This window comes from Melitaea cinxia, chromosome 14, assembly GCF_905220565.1.
Source record: "Melitaea cinxia chromosome 14, ilMelCinx1.1, whole genome shotgun sequence".
Lineage (NCBI taxonomy): Eukaryota > Metazoa > Arthropoda > Insecta > Lepidoptera > Nymphalidae > Melitaea > Melitaea cinxia.
The window spans coordinates 1,878,799-1,897,596 of record NC_059407.1 but is presented as its reverse complement, the minus strand read 5'-3'; the positions used below and the strand labels follow the sequence as shown (position 1 = coordinate 1,897,596).

General features: G+C 31.1%; 1 protein-coding gene across 2 annotated transcripts; it reads left to right on the top strand.

Moving 5' to 3' along the window:
• Nucleotides 1-13,005: 13,005 nt before the first annotated feature.
• On the top strand, nucleotides 13,006-18,341 carry LOC123659686. 2 transcript variants are annotated; one of them, XR_006744062.1, is made up of 5 exons: nucleotides 13,006-13,544; nucleotides 14,063-14,238; nucleotides 14,699-14,806; nucleotides 15,275-15,371; nucleotides 17,401-17,446. XR_006744062.1 is itself a non-coding variant. In XM_045594876.1 (4 exons), exons 1-4 carry the CDS (start codon nucleotides 13,208-13,210, stop codon nucleotides 17,491-17,493), a joined length of 714 nt encoding a protein of 237 aa, XP_045450832.1. In that variant the 5' UTR covers nucleotides 13,006-13,207; the 3' UTR covers nucleotides 17,494-18,341. The 2 variants fall into 2 exon arrangements, 1 of the variants encoding a protein (XP_045450832.1); XM_045594876.1 differs by lacking the exon at nucleotides 15,275-15,371 and having other exon boundaries at nucleotides 17,401-18,341.
• The last annotated feature ends 457 nt before the right edge of the window (nucleotides 18,342-18,798 follow it).

Sequence of the window (18,798 nt, the reverse complement as noted above, 5' to 3'; positions counted from 1 at the left end):
CGAAAGGTATGTATCATGTGGAACGAGGCTATCAAAGAAGCTAAACGAAGTCAAATTTTAGAATGGGATAGGATTTTTTTTACGCGGAACTTGATCCATAACACCTACAGAACCCCCTATAGAACGCAGATAGTAGTCGAACAAACTGTTTAGTATTTTTTTTTCTTTTATATTTTTATATACATGTTATATAATGTAACATTAGGCTAATCTTATCTCGTAATATTGACATATCGGAGAGGATTATCAAGGTGACATGAAATGACAAATGTCATAATGTTCGAAGTGAATAACCTTTAGTAATTTACGAGCATAATAAAATAAATTTAAACATTTGTTTGTCGCAGCAAAAAAAAATATAAGTTTGACTTCACACATTCATTTCACATTAGAGACATGTAAGTAACTATACTTATGGTAGCTGAACAATATTAGTGCACATTTTCTTAATATATAATATACAAATAATAATAAAATTTAGTCATTTCTAAATTGTATGTTTATTTTGCTACCTCAGCTTTGCTAGCTTCAAGCTTATAGCAGTCCACAGCTGGAGATAGGCCTTGCCAACTGAGTTCGCGCCACATTCTCTGATTGATTTAGTGAATTTTATATCATTTTTGGCATGTACTAAGCGTTTATAACAACTTCATAACCTTATAGTGAAATAATTTTTATATATATCGTTTCATTAATTAGTAACAAGTTGGATGGTTTCATAATTTCCCTAATAATTTCTAAAGGAAAAATACGTATATTGTATAAAATAGTATCATAATCTTTTTACTTATAATTCTGGTGCATCAGAATGTTGTTATTGGAAAATATGAACAATTCATCAATAGATTACACATGCGTTGACATTACATTGATAAAATATGACAAATACAGGTATTTATCATTATTTTTTTTATAACTTTCCTTCCTGTAATTGAATATAATATAATAATATTTTAAAGCTTAGAATTTCCTCAATTTTTCCTAATGAACTTTTTACAAAGAAATCGGAAAACCTAAAAGAAAAATGTAGATGAAATCGGTAAAGTCGTTCTCACGTTATGGCGAGACCAAGGAAAAGGGGATTCATTTTTATATAAATTAAATGAGAAAGTGGGTCACACAACAGCAACGCTGCCTTTCTTTCTTAGAGGAAATATAAAGAATTAAATAAGAAAAGGAAAATTGTGGATAGTAGGGGAATATAGCTTTCGGCTCTCACAGTCCGCAGAGTAACGCAATTATATTGGTCACTTCAAGATATTGAGTTTCTGTGGCCAGTGTAATACAATCAAGCCGTAACGATTGGGTCGATTGATCGTAATTAGGCTTTATTGTATTTGAAATCTGCACAAGTTCACAAAAACTCGAAAAATCTATCTGTATTTTTATAAGTATTAGAATGTAGATATTTGTAGTTAGTATACATCTACACCACCTACCCAATTTAGATAATAATAAGTTTCCTTTTTATGTTTTGGGTTGTCTGGAAGTAATGGCTAATTAGCCATAAGTCCGCCCATTGTACTTCACTGTCTGTAACTATATTTATGCTTTGTTTGTTATATATTTGTGGTGTAAAATAAAGTATGAAATAAATAAAAATAAATAAATAAAATAAGTATCCGACCCTGCAAACTTCGTAACACCACTAATTTTTTTTATTTTTTTATAAACAAACTTGTTCTGACGATTTCTGCGATTCATTTTAATTAATTTTATTTTATTTACTTAAAATATTGCCATATTCTACTCATTTTTTTTTTATAATAGGGAATTCTGCATCCAGTACATTTCACTTTTCATTAAAAAAAAAAACAAAAAATCAAAAATAAAAGAATTTTTATAAAATGACGACGATTCTTTTATTTTTGTGTTTATAATTTTTGTATAAGTAAAGCTACCACCGATTTGTAATGTAGATTCTTCGCAGTTACCTACTCTTTTGAAAATAATATAAAATGTAGCAGATCTATTGTCTGAATGTAGGACATGTACGGTGTGGCTCCAGTGAGCCATGTACTGCTTTTCAAATACGACATTAATTTTAACCTTGAACTCCATTTTAGATTATACTAGTTTAAAAACAAGTACGTGTGATGGATTTAAGGAAATAACTAATTAATTTGTGTCAAAATGATAACAACTCTGGGTTTTTCGTGTATTAAATGGTTTTTAATCGATAACGTCTTTATTACTATTAAATATCACCTGGAAACTGCCTAATAAATCATAGTTTACATTCCACTAAAGATAAAGGATTAAAATTGTTCATTTATCGAGTATGAGAAATGATAGCAAAGATAAAAGATACTTTAATTTTTTATTTTTGAAATCGATCTTATAACAGGGTCTACCGTTTTAATGTTTCTTTTCTTTGTTCGAATGCTGATCCTTTTGTGTGGTTACGGCATTAAGAATATAGTCACCTCCTCTCTTCCCGTGGGTGTCGTAAGAGGCGACTAAGGGATAACACAGTTCTACTACCACCTTGGTACTTAAAAAGCCGATCGATGGCGGGATAACCATCCGACTGCTGGCTTTGAAACACGCAGGCCAAAGACGGGCAGCGGCGTCTTCGGTGCAACATACCTATTAGGTTATTTAAATAAATTTCAAGACGTGACGCGTTTTTTTTATATTCAGGAGCCGTTTCCACAGCGCGAATAGAGACCGGGAATAAGTTAAATGAATATACGAATACATTAAATATTCATATAGGCATGCAACATTATGACTACATTTTCTTATATTATTTTCATTTACGGTGAAGAATTTGTTATTTTTGTTACAATATTAAAAATAATTTTTTTGTATCAAAAATAAATTTTTTTTTTTCGAATAAGGTAAGTACTATTAAAAATAACTTTTGAAATGAATATACTTACAAATTGTGTTAAGATTATCGAAGGCTATTTTATTAAATAAATAAAATCAAAAACAATACACATATTGACAAACAATAGACATATATTGGAACCTTGATTAAAGGAGTTGGCGTCAATTGATTTGATGTTTTACTTAACGTTATAATGGTAAGTGAAAATCGTCACGTTCGCCTTTTTGTGACTACACGTTTAATGCTAATTATTTCGTTTGAAAAATTTACAAATTTGTTTAATCAATATTATCATATAGACCATCATAAGTAAAAACAATTAAAGCTGAAAACGATGATAGGTCAAAAATATGAGTTTATTGCAGGTTTTACCATCACTTTAACGATAGTAAAAAGTTAGTCGCCTCTTACGACACCCACGGGAATACAGGAGGTAGCTATATTCTTTAATGCCGTAGCCACACATTTATATTTTATACATAAATGTCAGTAGTATATAATTTCATAAAAATAATAACTATTTAATTACGTTTATCGAAATAAAAAATATATATATCAAGACGAACTTCTAATTTTTGTATTTATTTGAAAGAAATATCTTCTGTTAAATAAAACGTTTATTGTTAGTATAATATGAGACATACCAATATAAGTGATAAACTAAGCGTATAATACTGTACATATAAATTACTGAGTTAATTATTGTATGTATAATATTATAAGTAGAATAAAAAGGTGTGGACACACGTAAACCAAACAAAATAATTTATAAATAGTAAATGCAAATAATACGAGTAATCTTATTTGAACAGCAGTTTAGGACGACATTGTGAACTTACGTAATACGTGCAAATAGAAAGCCAATGGGTGTCAAGCTTGTGACTTCCATTTTACTAGCATATCATTTATTTTTATCTAAGATATAAATACGTGTTATGAATAACAATTGAGTGTAATTAAAATCATTACAAATGTCACGGTGTAGTGTAGAAATGTGAATTTCTTTATGAAGATGGCAATTGTAGTAATGACCACCGTCCAGTGAATATTATTATGATAATATTGTTGTAATTTACAGGTTTAATACAGATGAGATTTCAAAAAAAGAGGATGTTCTCAATTCGACTGTTTTTTTGTGTGTTAGCTCATTGCTTTTTATTTTGGGTACAGATTTTGATCATTCTTTTTTAATTCGAAAGGTGGTGCCTACCGACCTGATGAGTACTCTTTGAATTTTCCCTAATAATGACTATTAGACTTCTCACTTTACTCACTTAACCATGTAAGTCGTAGGGTACCTATACGTAGAAGGTCGTGTCGGAGGTCAATCTTTACTTCCGCTAAAATCGGAAGAGATTACGTTTAAATAAAATAAAAATATTTGACAAGATTACTGACGAAGGAGACAAAATGAATTTGTCTCGTTTTATGTACTTTTTTATTATTATGTTACTGACAACTTTACTGGTGCGAACAATTATCTCAACACAGACAGTTTCGGTCGTGGATCCATGAATATTTGTTTTTGAACAAATATTTGTTTATTGTTTGCATGTATGTGTTTGTATCCCTTGCCTAATAGAACAAATCAAGTCGTCGGTCCTTATTTTCATCACAGACATTGAGTCAAAATCAAATCAATGAAATATTGAGTCATTTGGATTGAAGGATTATAGCTAAAACTGCAAGAATGATTTCTCTAATATTCTGTAGAATGGAGAAGACAAGAGATTGGATGCGATCGAAATAACAAGCTTTATAGAAATTTTGAAGATGGTACGCTGTTACCATCGTAATTCGTAATAAAATATAAAATTTATATCAATCATGCAATAGTTATTATCATATTGACATAGCAACTTTCTTATTAGGTCACGTATACTTTATGTGTGTATGTGTGTGCGTGCAAACTGTGAATATGCTTATGTGTATGTCACTCGCTGTATTTTAACACGTGTGAGGTTTAAGGTATTCATTATAATAAGTCTTAATTAAGTCTATCTTACATTTATGTAGATAAGTAGATACCGATTTTAATCTCTTTGCTAATCGCACGATATGAATATTTCGTATCTAATTACGCTTCTATCTTCGGTAAATTACTTAAAAAAACTGAACTAAAATAATATATTAATTATTATTAATGCATAGCTTTTAATTATTATTAATACATAGCTTTTTATTCATATAAAAACTTGACGAAAATTTCGTTCTTTTTTTTCAATTGAGTGATTCGTTCAATTCAATTCTTTTTCCGAAAATAATATAGGTATTACAAATTTAGAGTACAAATATAAACGTTAAAATACTCTATTTTGTTACATCTTATTTACAACACATTAATTAATATTATGAAATATGTATTTGTCTTTCTCTAACCTGTACATGAAGAATTAAGAGAAAACAGGAAAAACAATTTTCTTTTTGTTTTTAATAATATCCTGATTAAATCCAACCATTTACGTATATACATATTATTTATCATAGTTATTAATTACATAAAAGATAGGATTATCTTGCAAGAACTTGTTTGTACAAGAATATGTACCTATATGACAGATTATCGAAGAGATTTAAACTTAAAGATTGGTGTAATGTTTAAAAAGATATAAGCTAATAAGGTTTACGTATCGACTGTGTGTGTTGTGGAATTATTTTATTTTTTTAGTAATGGGATATAGCTAGTGAAAGAAATATTTCTATCCGATAAGAATGGGAATCTTTGCAATATTAACAATCTTAGAATTTGTAAATTCTGAAAAAACCTTTATGATAAAAATCAGTCTTTTATAAGGTTTCTATGGATATAAGTATAAATACACTTAAAAAGGAATTAAATTAATTATTTTTTTTAAATAATTTTAATAAACCAATTGAAATTTTACTATTTAATAACACCACTTTTTCTAAACCTTCAATTAAATTACCGACGTATGATAAAATAATGAAACAATAAGAATTATTTTAAGAAAATTCCTAACCATTCTCTTTAAAATAACTGCATTCCAATTATCTAGGTCAAACTCGAGTAAAAAATGTTGATAATATTATAGTAGACTTTGCAATACAAATATCTTTGATATAGTCAATGTTATTTCGATAAATACAATAAAAAGGCGATTTTTTTTTCTATTCATGATCTATTAGAGCGATGAGATTTTTTTTAAACATTGGATAACTTAATTATTGAGGAAGGTCAATAATATGCCATTGAATGTACGTAATACTACAACTTCGACAGACCTTCGAATTGATCTGATGAGCCAAAACCATGAGACAGGCTTAGTAAAAATGTATTGATACGTTATCTACTTTAAAAGCCACTTAGTGAAATACTGTTGTGATAATTGCTGTGTGGTTACGGCATTAAGAATATAGCCACCCCCTCTCTTCACGTGGGTGTCGTAAGAGGCGACTAAGGGATAACACAGTTTCACTACCATCTTGGAACATAAATGGCCGACAGATGGTGCGATAACTATGCTGCTGCTGCTGCTGCTGCATGCATAACTGCTGGTTTTGAAATACACAGGCCGAAGACGGACAGCAGCGTCTTCGGTGCGACAAAGCCAGCCATGCGGTCACCAACTCGCCTGCCCAGCGTGGTGACTATGGGCAAAGAACGAGATCACTCTAGTTTAGAAACGAACTTGTGGAGGCATATGTCCAATAGTGGGCAGTATTAGGCTGAAGTGAACTAGTGAAATACTAACAGTTCGATTTGAAATATTTGTTTTGAATTGAATGAAGTGTGTAGATTAAAACGAAATAAATAAATCCCTCACACTAAATTAACTAATTAATAAACGGCCACCACATACACTCAGGTCTTTAGTATTACAATGTATAGGAGCAAAGTAGTAAATAAATGAAAATTTGTTACGAGATACAATCTTATCAATAGGGATATCGAAATTCAAGAACGATATATGTAATTACTATGGTAACGTGATGTTACTACCGTTACGAGATGTAGATTCTAATGCGAAGAACCGGCATAAAACTCAAGGTAATAAGAATTATATAAGTAGTAGCTGACCTGGCGAACTTAGTACCAATATTGGTTTTGTGAATGTCTTAAACATTCTTCTGTAAAAACCTTGCCATGACTATGTTGAACACGCCAATAAAGAGAATTTTCCACTTTTATTTAGCTGTGATCTTCTGTAAGGTTGAGGTACTACCCGTCGGGCTGCTTCATATTTTGAGCAGGAAATACCTGCTGTGCCCTACCTCAGTTAAACATTAGTACAGTCGTTCGAAAGTTATGCACGTGTTATGTGTATACCTATGTATAGATATACAATACAATAGATTCTTTATACTCTTTTAAAAAATTATATACATAGGGTATAAAAAAGTAATATTTAAAAGGAAACTAGTTGACCTTGTAAAACAATAAGTATATATTTTTTATAATTTTTAATTACGACTGAGGAAATAATTGTTTTACGTCTATCATTACATACGCTGTTACATAATAAAATGAACTCTAAGAGGCGAACTTAGTAATTTAAGAGTTCTGTTTATTTTTGATTCAGCCTGTAATATCTCACTGCTGTACATACGCTTTTTCCGTATAGGAGTAAGGTCCGAACTTAACCACGCTGTTCTAATGCGGGTTTGTGGATAATATATCCCTACTTTGAGTAACGATCGCTATTGGGTGTCTATGATAACAACCGGGATAGACAGTTTACCTAACGTGCTCTCCGAGGTACGGTGGGGAGACCTACAAGGACAGACATTCAGACCGGAAATAAATATTTGTACAAATATGGATTTTCATTCCGAGCAGGAATCCAACCAACGACCTCTGTATTATACAGTATATAAAAAATATAGGTAGTAATTCAGCGGAGTCTAACAATAACTATTAAGGATCTGTTACCAGTTTGTTTGTTATTATTATTAGCTAAAGAAAATGGGTTTATACTGCTGGATAGGCAAATAAACTTGTAGAGGTTATATGATGCACGTCATTTAGGGTCCTTATAAATTTACATTATTTTTCTATTAAATAAAAAGAAAGCCTTATAATCGAGTTAAACGTGCTTTGCTAGGTGTTACATAAAGGAGTCACCCAACGTTTATCTCTAAGACGGGTTCAGCGAACTTTTGAATATATATATTATATAATAGAAACTCAGGTTACATTATATAGTAATAATAATTGTTTAAAACGTAGTAATTCATAAAAAGTAAACTTGTGAACACTTTATCTTAGATTATAAATCTAAATATAGTAACTGTATGGTGTTAGTGACTACAATTTTTCTTAGGGCCTGTTTCACATGTTGAATAACGCTATTTGATGGATGACAGTCAGTCAGTCAGTCAATCAGTTCAGCTTACTGCAATCCACTGCTGGACATAGGCCTCCCTAAGTTCGCGCCAGAGATCCCGGTTTTCCGCAATCCTCATCCAGCCCATGGATGACACTTACCCGACAGTAATTTTTTTAATTTATTATTTCTTCTTCTATTTTACCGTCGAATTCTACTATATTGAGAGATATTTCTATTAATAAATGTTAATCTTCAAGCTGTAATTTATTAATTGAGGAGAAACAGTACTGGCTTTATTTTACCTCCCGATGTCAAAGTCTATTTGTATTCATCTCAAAATAAATATAATAAATATAGTAGAATTCGATGGTAAATAATTGTATTTACTGGTAAACGAAAAAAAAAACCGACTTCAATTACATCGACAAGTAATACAACGTCAGTCAGCTCAGCCTATCGCAGTCCACTGCTGGACATAGGCCTCCCCAAGTTCGCGCCAATAATACAACGTAGGTAGACGAAAAAATAGTCAAGTAAATACGCATTATCAAAGATTACTCTAAAAGTTGTAATCAGATCTCGCTGAAATTTAAATGTGACCACATGACAAACATTGGCTTTTGATTAAATTAAAAATCATCAAAATCTGTACACTCAGTAAAAAGTTATGCGGATTTTCGATGGTTTCCCTCGATTTCTCTGGGATCCCATCATCAGATCCCGGTTTCCTTATCATGGTACCACACCTAAGATATACCTTTCCCCCGAACATACATTATATATATATATATATATATATATATATATATATATATATATATATATATCGAATTGAGTAATCTCCTCCTTGTTGAAGTCGGTTAAAAAGAATAATGAATCAAAGAAATTTTACTATTGGATACTGTCATCTGTCAAATAGCGTTATTCACAACTTGTGAAATAGGCCCTTAGTATAAAAACATAATCTAAATGACGGAAAAAATATTTACATCAACAATAACATTGAATGGAAATTTTAAACATTTTTAGATCAATTTGTAACAACATTTCATTTAACGTAAATACGTATGTAAATAATAATTTAATTAGGAATTCCACAGATAAGTTATTTATAGACATTGACACTAACTTTTACGAATGATCGTACACTTATTTACTTTAAATGTAAGCTTTCGGTCGCGACTTCTTCCGCATGTAATACAAGTATTGGCTGTTTTGTTTTTACAAAATCGGTCCAATAATATTTTTTGGTATATCTCGTTATATACAAAAAAATAAAACAAATATTTCTAATGTTAGTAAATCAGTAAAGATAAATAGATTTAATAAACTATTTCCTTAATTAAGTCGTTAAGAATTTAAACATGGAATGTTATCGCATCGGTTTCGAAAGAAGTGCGATGTGACGTCACAAGTCATTAAGCACGTCCGAGCATGTGCAATTGAGCCGAGCATGTGGAACTTACATTGTTTTACGGTTTAAAGGTCGTGTAAATAAAACTAATATTACGTTATGCGCATGCTGTGCACGCGAAAGACAATTTGTGTTTGTTAAAAAACAAGAAAAATTAGACTCCAAATTACTTCGACAAGTTATAAAATGAGGAGTCAAATATGAAGTATTACAAATATGTAACTCAAAATCTAATTGATCACGATCAAATTTAAACAGGACTACATGACAAGCACCAGCCTTAAATAAAAAAAGATTAAAGAATCATAAAAATCGCTTGAAAGTTATAAGATAACACACATAAAATATACAGTCGAATTGATAACCTCCTGCTTTTTAAAGTCGGTTAAAAGTGTCCATAAAGCTACGAATCATCACGACAATGTGCGACACAGATGTGTTCGTCTATCTTTAGTGGTCTATACTTCGGCTTAATAATTACAATTCAATGTTTGGTTGCAGAGTAATTAGTTCTATTATTGTGTTAATATTGTTTTTAATGTTTACGCGAATGTCACTTATTATAATGAAACTATTTTTTCGGTTTTTATAGCGGTTTATTAAGTTTTTTAGATGTCCGATGTTTCGGATACCTTACAGCAACCATGGTTACGGGAGGACTGAAATGGACTGGACTGGGCTTAATTTAAATAGTATTATAAATATTTAATTTAACCAAAAACATTTGAATATTGTTAGAACCAAACTTAAGTCAACTTAGAAGCGTAATTAGGTTCTTAACATTTTTTTTACTTGTTTCATCTCGTTGCTCAGAAGTTTTCTTTTCTGTTTCTTTAATTTCTTTTCTGTTTATTTAATTAATTTTCTTATTATATGTTTTTTTAAAATCTGATTATGTAAACAAACATTGGTAGATCAGTAAATAAATGTATTTATAAAATGTTATTATATTTTTGCTGTCACTATTTCCATAACTAGTTAAGTTACTAGATTACAAAGCCCGTTTAAAGGGAAAGCTTAAAAGCTATAAAGCTTTACAAATAGAATAGTATAAAAACCGCGTGGGTTGTTTACGTTGACCAAGTCCTGTCATAAGGCACTGTGTATATATATAAAAAAAAAATATATGCTAAGGAACTGCGTAGTTTTTTCTTATTATTCTCTACAGAATCTACATTCTGAATCGGCGGTAGCTTCACTTAACTATAATTAATTAATTAATTATAAGTTTAATTCTAATTTGTAAAATAACGATTCAAAAAATTGCTTTGAAGCCTATCTGAATAAAGTGATTTTTAATTTTGATTTTTCGGTCAGTGTAGAAAGCCTTTTTACCGAGAAAGCTATAAGGCTGTACAACTAGAATAGTATCAAAACCGCGTAGGTCGTCTAGTATTGTTTACGTCGAGCGTGCCATGTCATACGATACTGTTGTGCAGCGTGCGTCCAGCGTTAATTACGTGTTACCGTTCTCGCCCGCCCGAGAGGCCAACATACCTGCCCGCCGGTTGGCGCCGGCATGCGGTAGGAGGGGAGTCTGACTGAGGTCACTCGGTGCATTGTTTTAGGTTATTGATTTTATCGATATCGATAGAAATATTACATGAAATAAAGTGGTTTATAATATGATTATATTATAGGAGAATGAATAAATAATAGTAACGTAAAGCGTTGAAATGTATGTACGTACGTAACTTACAAACGAATAGACCAGTGATTTTTTTGTTCGTTATTGTCCCAGCAACGTTCTTGATTATATATATATATTTTAAAAATGGCAGTGCGACGTTCATCGAGTCAGCTAGTTTATCATTAAGAGCTTAACTCTTTTACGCGTGTAATGATTCTAATTAACCAAACTATTATTTTTGGTTGACATACAACAAATCTTGATATTTTAAAATATTTCGAAATAGTTTTGAAAATAAACTAATATTGTACATAATTTTTAACACAGTCACGAAAATATACGACGGTGGTCGAAAGGAAGTCAAAAAACAGTATTCTAGTAATATTATTTCTAGAATCTTCGTAGATAATGTATTATATATTGAAGAAAACTAAAAACCAATATCGCTTGTTATCAATAAACATATTTTTAAAAGTGCTGATCGATTACTAGCTTCTAGTAACTTTAGTTTCTAGAAATTTCGAATATAAATTATTCTTTGTTGTTGAACGATTTAGCATTGCTTATTTTTTTTCATTGTATATTTTTTTGTTTTAGTAGAATTGTTTTATGGTTCAATTGTTACCTGAAATAAAGACATTATTATAAAAGAAAGCTAATAATGAGCAGTTTTTGCTTGATTTGTTGCTTTCTTTTATTTTTTTATTGTGTTAAAACAAAGTTAACTTTTTGATCCTTTGTTTGCACATGGACGTGTACCCAAAAAAGACAATGTAAAATTTATGGACGATCCCTTGTGTTTGCTTTTTGTAGTTATTTTAAAGTATTAAGTACAGTTTTGAGCGTATGTTCAATTAAATATTAATATTATTTTAACATACTGTAGCTTATCTTGGCGGCGTTATAATTAGACAACTTTTATACGATTTCAGTGTGTTATTAAGATAAATAGTGAAATACATAAGCAGTGTCATAAAATTAAAGCATCGTCCATAATTGTATTAAGAATATAATTTTAAAATTGAAATTTAAATAATAAATTTCGAAATTAGTTTTTGTTAGACAAACGAAAACATGAATCACTTAAGTTTTTTATTATTTTTAAAATATATTACTGTTTATTTTTTTAAACAGGCTACAGAAGGTCACGCATACAGAACGCGCTAAACTGCTTTACGAGCCCCAAACAGACCGGTAGCCCTTCTTAAAATATTTAACTATTTATCTTATCACTCTGATTTGCGTATTTTCTTTCTTTCCTGCAAAAATTGAATTATATATCAAAATAGTGAAAGTAATATCAATAAATAACAAGGTAATTTTAAGTAATTAAGATAAATTACGTTGATATAAATTAATATTTATTATCAATAGCAGCTGTGTAGCTAGGTAACTTTATATATAAGCTTTTGAACTATGTGTATTACCATTTATTAGATAGCAATATAGGTATATAATTTGAAGAAGGTAATTTACCATTTAAGGCTAGGTAAGAAAATACGAAATAATAACAAATTTATACGAAATAATAACAAATTTATACCTAATAATATATATTTAAACATTACATGATACAATGACTTAAAAATAAAATGTCGAATTATTGGTTTTCCTTTACAAGTTTTACAGCATTTAAACATATTTACAAACAGTTTAGTTACATAAATATTAAACTAACATTAATGTATTTATAAAATGTTGTCACGTTTGTCTTATCAATGACAACGCGTTATCGATAACAAATATTTAACAGCAAGCCTCACTAGACGCGTCACAGAGTGGCGGGGAACCCGGCCCTTCCCGCTTCGTCTTCCCTTCCCCGCTCTCGTATATAACGCCAGTGCGTCCCGCGCGCCGCGTCTTACGCTCAGAAGCCACCGTATAGCTCTGTGCTCGTTTATTCGCTAAGCCACGCGGTCATTGTGAAAGTGTTATTACAACGATTTCTCGTCAGTGAGAGTAAACCGAGTGCACTCGCGACGCTATCGTATAAGTTTAACGTGTGTGACATTTTCTTGTGAACCATAAGAGAGAATTCAATGGAAGCCAGGTTCGTGAGCTGCCGGAGTTTCCAGCAGATCAAGCCGCCTGAAAAGAGTTTAGCACCTCCGCCTACGGTGAAGGGGCTGCTGTCTCGCTTCGGGAGCCAAGCTCAAGCTTTATTCGCGCCTAAGAAGCCGCGATTCGGTTCATCGGTTGCGATTCATAAGTTGCGTGAATCGAAGTGGTTCAAACATGAGGAACAGAACATCCTCTGTGCGGTTCTCGAATCCGGATTCATTTTGGAGGTCCGGGCCGAGGACCCTCTGCCGCCTGACTCTGTACTGTCATCGGACTACCACATGTACGCCGTTGCCATGTGGAAGAAGGGTAAAGGTTCGTTAAACTTGCTGTTTATAAAAATACATTGATTTATTGTAAGCTTTAACAAGACGATAAGATACGCTGTGGGGGCGTGATGCGAGACTGAATAACCGCCGGCGTTGCGTAGCGCGTACCGTTCTAATGAGTTCATAATAAGATTTGTAAATAATTCATGTCGCACGCTGCAACACGCTCCTCCGTTTCTTAATGACGCTGGGTGTTAAATACTAGTGAATCAATGCGATATCCGGTCACCTATCTGGTTTTATCGATGGCTTAACTAAAACGTGGAATTTGCAAAACCGGTTACAACAAGCTATAACTGTTTAACGATTATTTTTTAAAGAATAATAATTTTTATTAATATGCAATTATGTTATTATGCTAGCATACCACTGAAGTAACCTGTTATAACCATATACATATTTATAAACGAAATTTAAATTAAATTTAAATAACTTAAACGTGCTGCACATCGCATTTTCTTTCTGTATTTTAGCAGTAATTTAATACTATTGTATTCGTTGTAGAAAAAACAAAGAACCCGGAACAGATAGAGATTTACACAGTGCAACAAAAGGGTGTCCGTAAACGTATAATTAAGACAACCTTGAGTGCCTTCTGGAAGAAAGATTCTGTTATAAGAATCAACAACGTTGACGACAAGCAAGAGACGCCCAACTGTGAAAAAGACATCAGGGCAAAGGTATGTATGTGCACACACTGCGGTAAAAGTTTCCAATTCGCACTAACAGTTTATAGTTATCGAATAAATTCCTGACATTTAATCTTGTTAAAAATAATCGTAAACCCGCCAATCAAACGTTTTAATAGTAAATGTCATAACACACCTTCACACCAATCTTTTGACATGCAACATTAAAATTTAATTAGGCAATTGTTCGTAAAATCATTAATTTTCTATTTTTACTTTTTTAACTCAAACGGTTATATGAAAAAGTTTTAAAGATTTCTTTTAAGACGCTCAAGTCGTTTCTTGGTTACGTCTCCGTCGACCTTTAAAGGTTTCAATCCTTCAAATTCTTCCTCTCTAGGCTTCCTCTATAGACGTCAGAATTGGAAACCTCTCATTTCAGATAGCCTCATCGGGGCTTTCGTTTTTCGGAAACTGAACAGTGGATCTAAGAGGCTTCTACTGATTGCAGCTTGACATGGCAACAAAATCCAGATTCGAAAGAAACTGGCACAATACCCTGCATTTCGTCCACTGGTGCCGATATGGGGAGACTCCGCAGGAGGCTCGAATGAGACAGGTAATTAAAGAAACTAATTTTACTATAGCTGGATTTACCTGCAAAAATCTAGAACCCACGTACAAAAAATTCCATACTTTTTCTTATTTCCTCGCTTCATTACATCGGTTCTAGAATTTCTGTTTTTTTTTTGCATGATATAAAAGGAAACTGTCCTTACAAAGATACAATGTTATGTTTTTTTGTTTCTTTAATATAACAACAATGCGTCATTGTGAAAAATCTATTCACGAACAGGAATTCGTTTAAAATAACGTACGTTGTACTCGTATTGAAATAACGTAAAGACAGATTCTCAAACTATCATTCACATTTGATTGCTTTATTTCGAAGCTTGTGTGTCGTTTTACTGTGGACGCTGTGCTTTCATACATCCGCGTACATTGATACTGGGCTCGACTAAATGTATGGAACAACGGGTAAAGAGTAAAAAAAAAAGAAACGCACAAAGTAGACATTTTGTTGCAGATCAGCTTAACGACATCGAAAACACCCATGATTATCATATTTTGATGATAATCGTGCAGGCGCTTTGGACAAACGGCTGGCAACTATGTTAATACCGGTGAGGTTTTTATATTAAAAGACGATAATGTACCGGAAATCAATGTGCTATTTCTTTTTTGTGTAACGAATGCTGTGTTACTATTCATTTGCCTATCTTCAAGTTCTAGAGTGTTTGAAACTATTTCCTTTCCTTATTAATCTGTTTGTCAGCAAAAGCAAGGAGAACCACAATTCAGATATGGTTTTGGTATTGTTGCATATGGTAAAAATGTATAGTTTTACATATATTAAATTCAATGGCGTTTGGTGTACGATAACCTGTAAAACTGGTTATTTCATTACACTTGATCAAAAACAAATTTGTAATAAGACTGTTAGTAATTAAACAAAATTGGAACCAATTATGTTAAAGAAATATTTAGCAGAAAAAAATAAATATAATTCATCAAGCAGATACGAGCCCATAAAAAAAATCTTTCTTAGATTTTGTAAATACCATAAGCGTAAACTTTTAACTTAGTCTAAGCTATATACTTTTTTTGTCTAATGACATTGTTTAACCACAAGTATTATTAAATAAAAAAAGTACATAAAATTAATTTAATTTACATAATCATAAGAAATGTAATCGGGGATTAACTTAAAATAAACCAGTTATTATGAATAAATTACACAGAACAATGCAAATCTTCTAGTAAATTCTTTTCATTAAACTAACAAAAGGTTATTTTCATTTACCAGAGTTTCGCGCAATTTACATTAAATACAATTGTATAAAAATAAGTAATATTCTTTTATCTAAATGACGTCAAACAAAATTTCAATGTAAAACGTTTTCTTTAATCGAATGTCCTCTAAAGAGTTCCATTATTCAGCTTAAATACTTTTAAGAGAAACTTCTTATCAAATTATAAAAATAAAAAAATAAATAAATTGATTGAGTCCTTCCGTGACCATGGTTGCTGTAAAGTATCCGAAACGTCGGGCATGTAAAAAACCTAATTAACCGCGATAAAATCCGAAAAAGTTGTTTCATTGTAAGGAGTGAAATTGATAAATACAACATACAGACTAAATAAAGAACCTAAAATATAGGTTAAAGACCTCACATAATTTGCGAAATACATGATTGTAAAAATGTATTTTTAATTAGTTATAATGATGTTAAAATGACACATGTCTCGATAATGATGTCATACTGCTTTGTTGCTAGTATAAAACCGTTTTATTTAAATATTGAAAACTTGATACAGCTTTTTAAAGATTTGTTTACTTTTCCACATATCATGTAAGATAAACATAACTTATTATCTCCATGGTAACGTAACATGGTCTTAATTTTTATATAATATGTTACTTAAGATAAACATAACTTGTACTATTTCCATGGTAACGATCGTAATTTTTATATATCTTATCGCTGTCACTTGAACAATAAAATGTTGTTTCAACTAACCCCGTGTGACATTGCCAATTATTAATTTAGGTTAATTAACTCTTGTGTCAGACTGAGGTCAAATTGTCTCAATTTTAACAATCAATATTTTGCTATTCAAATGAACGCATATTAATCGGCTTATGAAGGACCTTCTGTCGCAATGAACATACATTTTTTAAGAATTTATCACAAAAAAAATAATAATATGTATGGAAATAAAAGACTGAAACGCATACGAAATAATAATTTCACTTAGTGATAACATTGAGCAATTTTTAACAATCGTCTTCAATTTAGTACAGTCATAAATAGACTATCAAGTCAATTTATGACTGTTGTAAATATCGCTATTTATACCAGCACGATTTCAAATTGTAGGATTTTAAATACATATTTCTATAGATATAGAAATGAATCGCTATATGTGTTGCTAAGAGCAAAACTCAAGATAAACTGTACCGTATCAACTATTTTGAAAGATTTTAATACTATAAAGAACGTTTGGAAGGAAAGAAAAATTACGTAGAAAATAAAAGCAACGATTAATAAAATTTTAGTTCACTTTTATTTGACAGTTCTAATTACAGGACAACGTCTGTCGAGTCAGCTGTTGGACAATAAAATAATTTATTTTTCATTTTTGTTACAGATAAGCGAGTCGCTCAAGTGGGGTAACATCGGCATGAATATGGGTGTGATGCTCGTCAGCCAGAACGCCCGCGGCAAAGCGAAATCAGTCTGAGTGTCGCACGCCGGCAACGCCGGCGCTTGCTACGCTTGCTTCTGGCAACCTTCGACCGGGAATATAGACTTCGTTTGAATTTCGATTAAAGATCATTCCATTTTTTGAATTTGATTTAAAATTTTTACGTATTTCCCGCTCGGATATCTTGTTATGGAATCTCTCGCATTGTTCTAAGATTGAGGGACCGATTAATTATGGATATTTGAATTGAAAAGTTCATTACGATTGTCGTCACGTGGTAGTTAGACGTTAAAACAAAGTTTGATTAGTTATCGTTGTTGAAAAAAATTTAACGTTTTTTTTTAAATAATGTGAGGGATTAAGAAGCTTTAATTTTTTTGTAGAAATTGATTTGATACCTACATTCCTGATACAAACAAAAGACGCCCCGCGGCTTTGAATGTAAATATGATATAATTATGTTAACTTATCGTATTATCCACGAGTTAGTTACTACCCGACGCGTCGGGAAGTATTGTTATACCTAAGATATAAATGTACATGCGTTCACTAATGTTGTTAGGGAATTCGATTTTATAAGACTGTTCTGATGAAAAAAAAGGTAATAAAACTACGAAAAACACGTGTCAGATCTTTGAAGTGAAATAACTTAATAACACAAATTCAAGGTAATTGAAAAAATATAAATATTATAAATGTAATTTGGACAGTATCTAGTTTTTCGTAGTTTAAAATTGATGAGTATTGTTAAGTATTCATATTTATAAATTAACGATCTAATGTTGAAATAAATATTTGTAATTCGTGTACGACTGTTTTGAGAGTTACGAATTAATGTTCTATTTATACGAGGCATTTTTATAAATAAATAGTTCAAAATAAAACTTTTTTTTTAATTTTACTTTCGACCTCCTTTGACCTACTATTGTTTTACTGTTTTTTAACATGTTTTATTTTTTAATTATTTAGTAGTTTTACGAAGAATTTAGTATAGTTCGCGTCATGTAAAAAGAACGCTGAAAGAAACTGGAGGGGGTGCGTTTGCGCATGGGTATACTCGCGCACAAAAGTACTACTGTTTTATTTTTTAATTAGGCTTTCACTCGCGGCTTCGTATAATGGTTATTGGTAGGTACATCAAAAAATACTAGAAATACCAGTGCGAATACTTCGGACTAAATAAGTATAATAATTATCACTTTACAAAATTACAATTTTTTTTTTCAAACAAATCAATAACAAATTTTTTAGTTATTGAAATATCGTATTCAAAAATATTAATTATCTGTACTCTCGATATTCGTATCTTAATAGTTTTTATGTATTTTAAATGATTAATTG

Bases quoted from the DNA above. Each gene is read 5' to 3' on its own strand.
- LOC123659686 (XM_045594876.1), top strand. From the start codon at position 13,208: ATGGAAGCCAGGTTCGTGAGCTGCCGGAGTTTCCAGCAGATCAAGCCG. The intron at 13,545-14,062 runs GTTCGTTAAACT...TATTCGTTGTAG, and splicing joins CATGTGGAAGAAGGGTAAAG to AAAAAACAAAGAACCCGGAA. The intron at 14,239-14,698 runs GTATGTATGTGC...TACTGATTGCAG, and splicing joins AAAAAGACATCAGGGCAAAG to CTTGACATGGCAACAAAATC.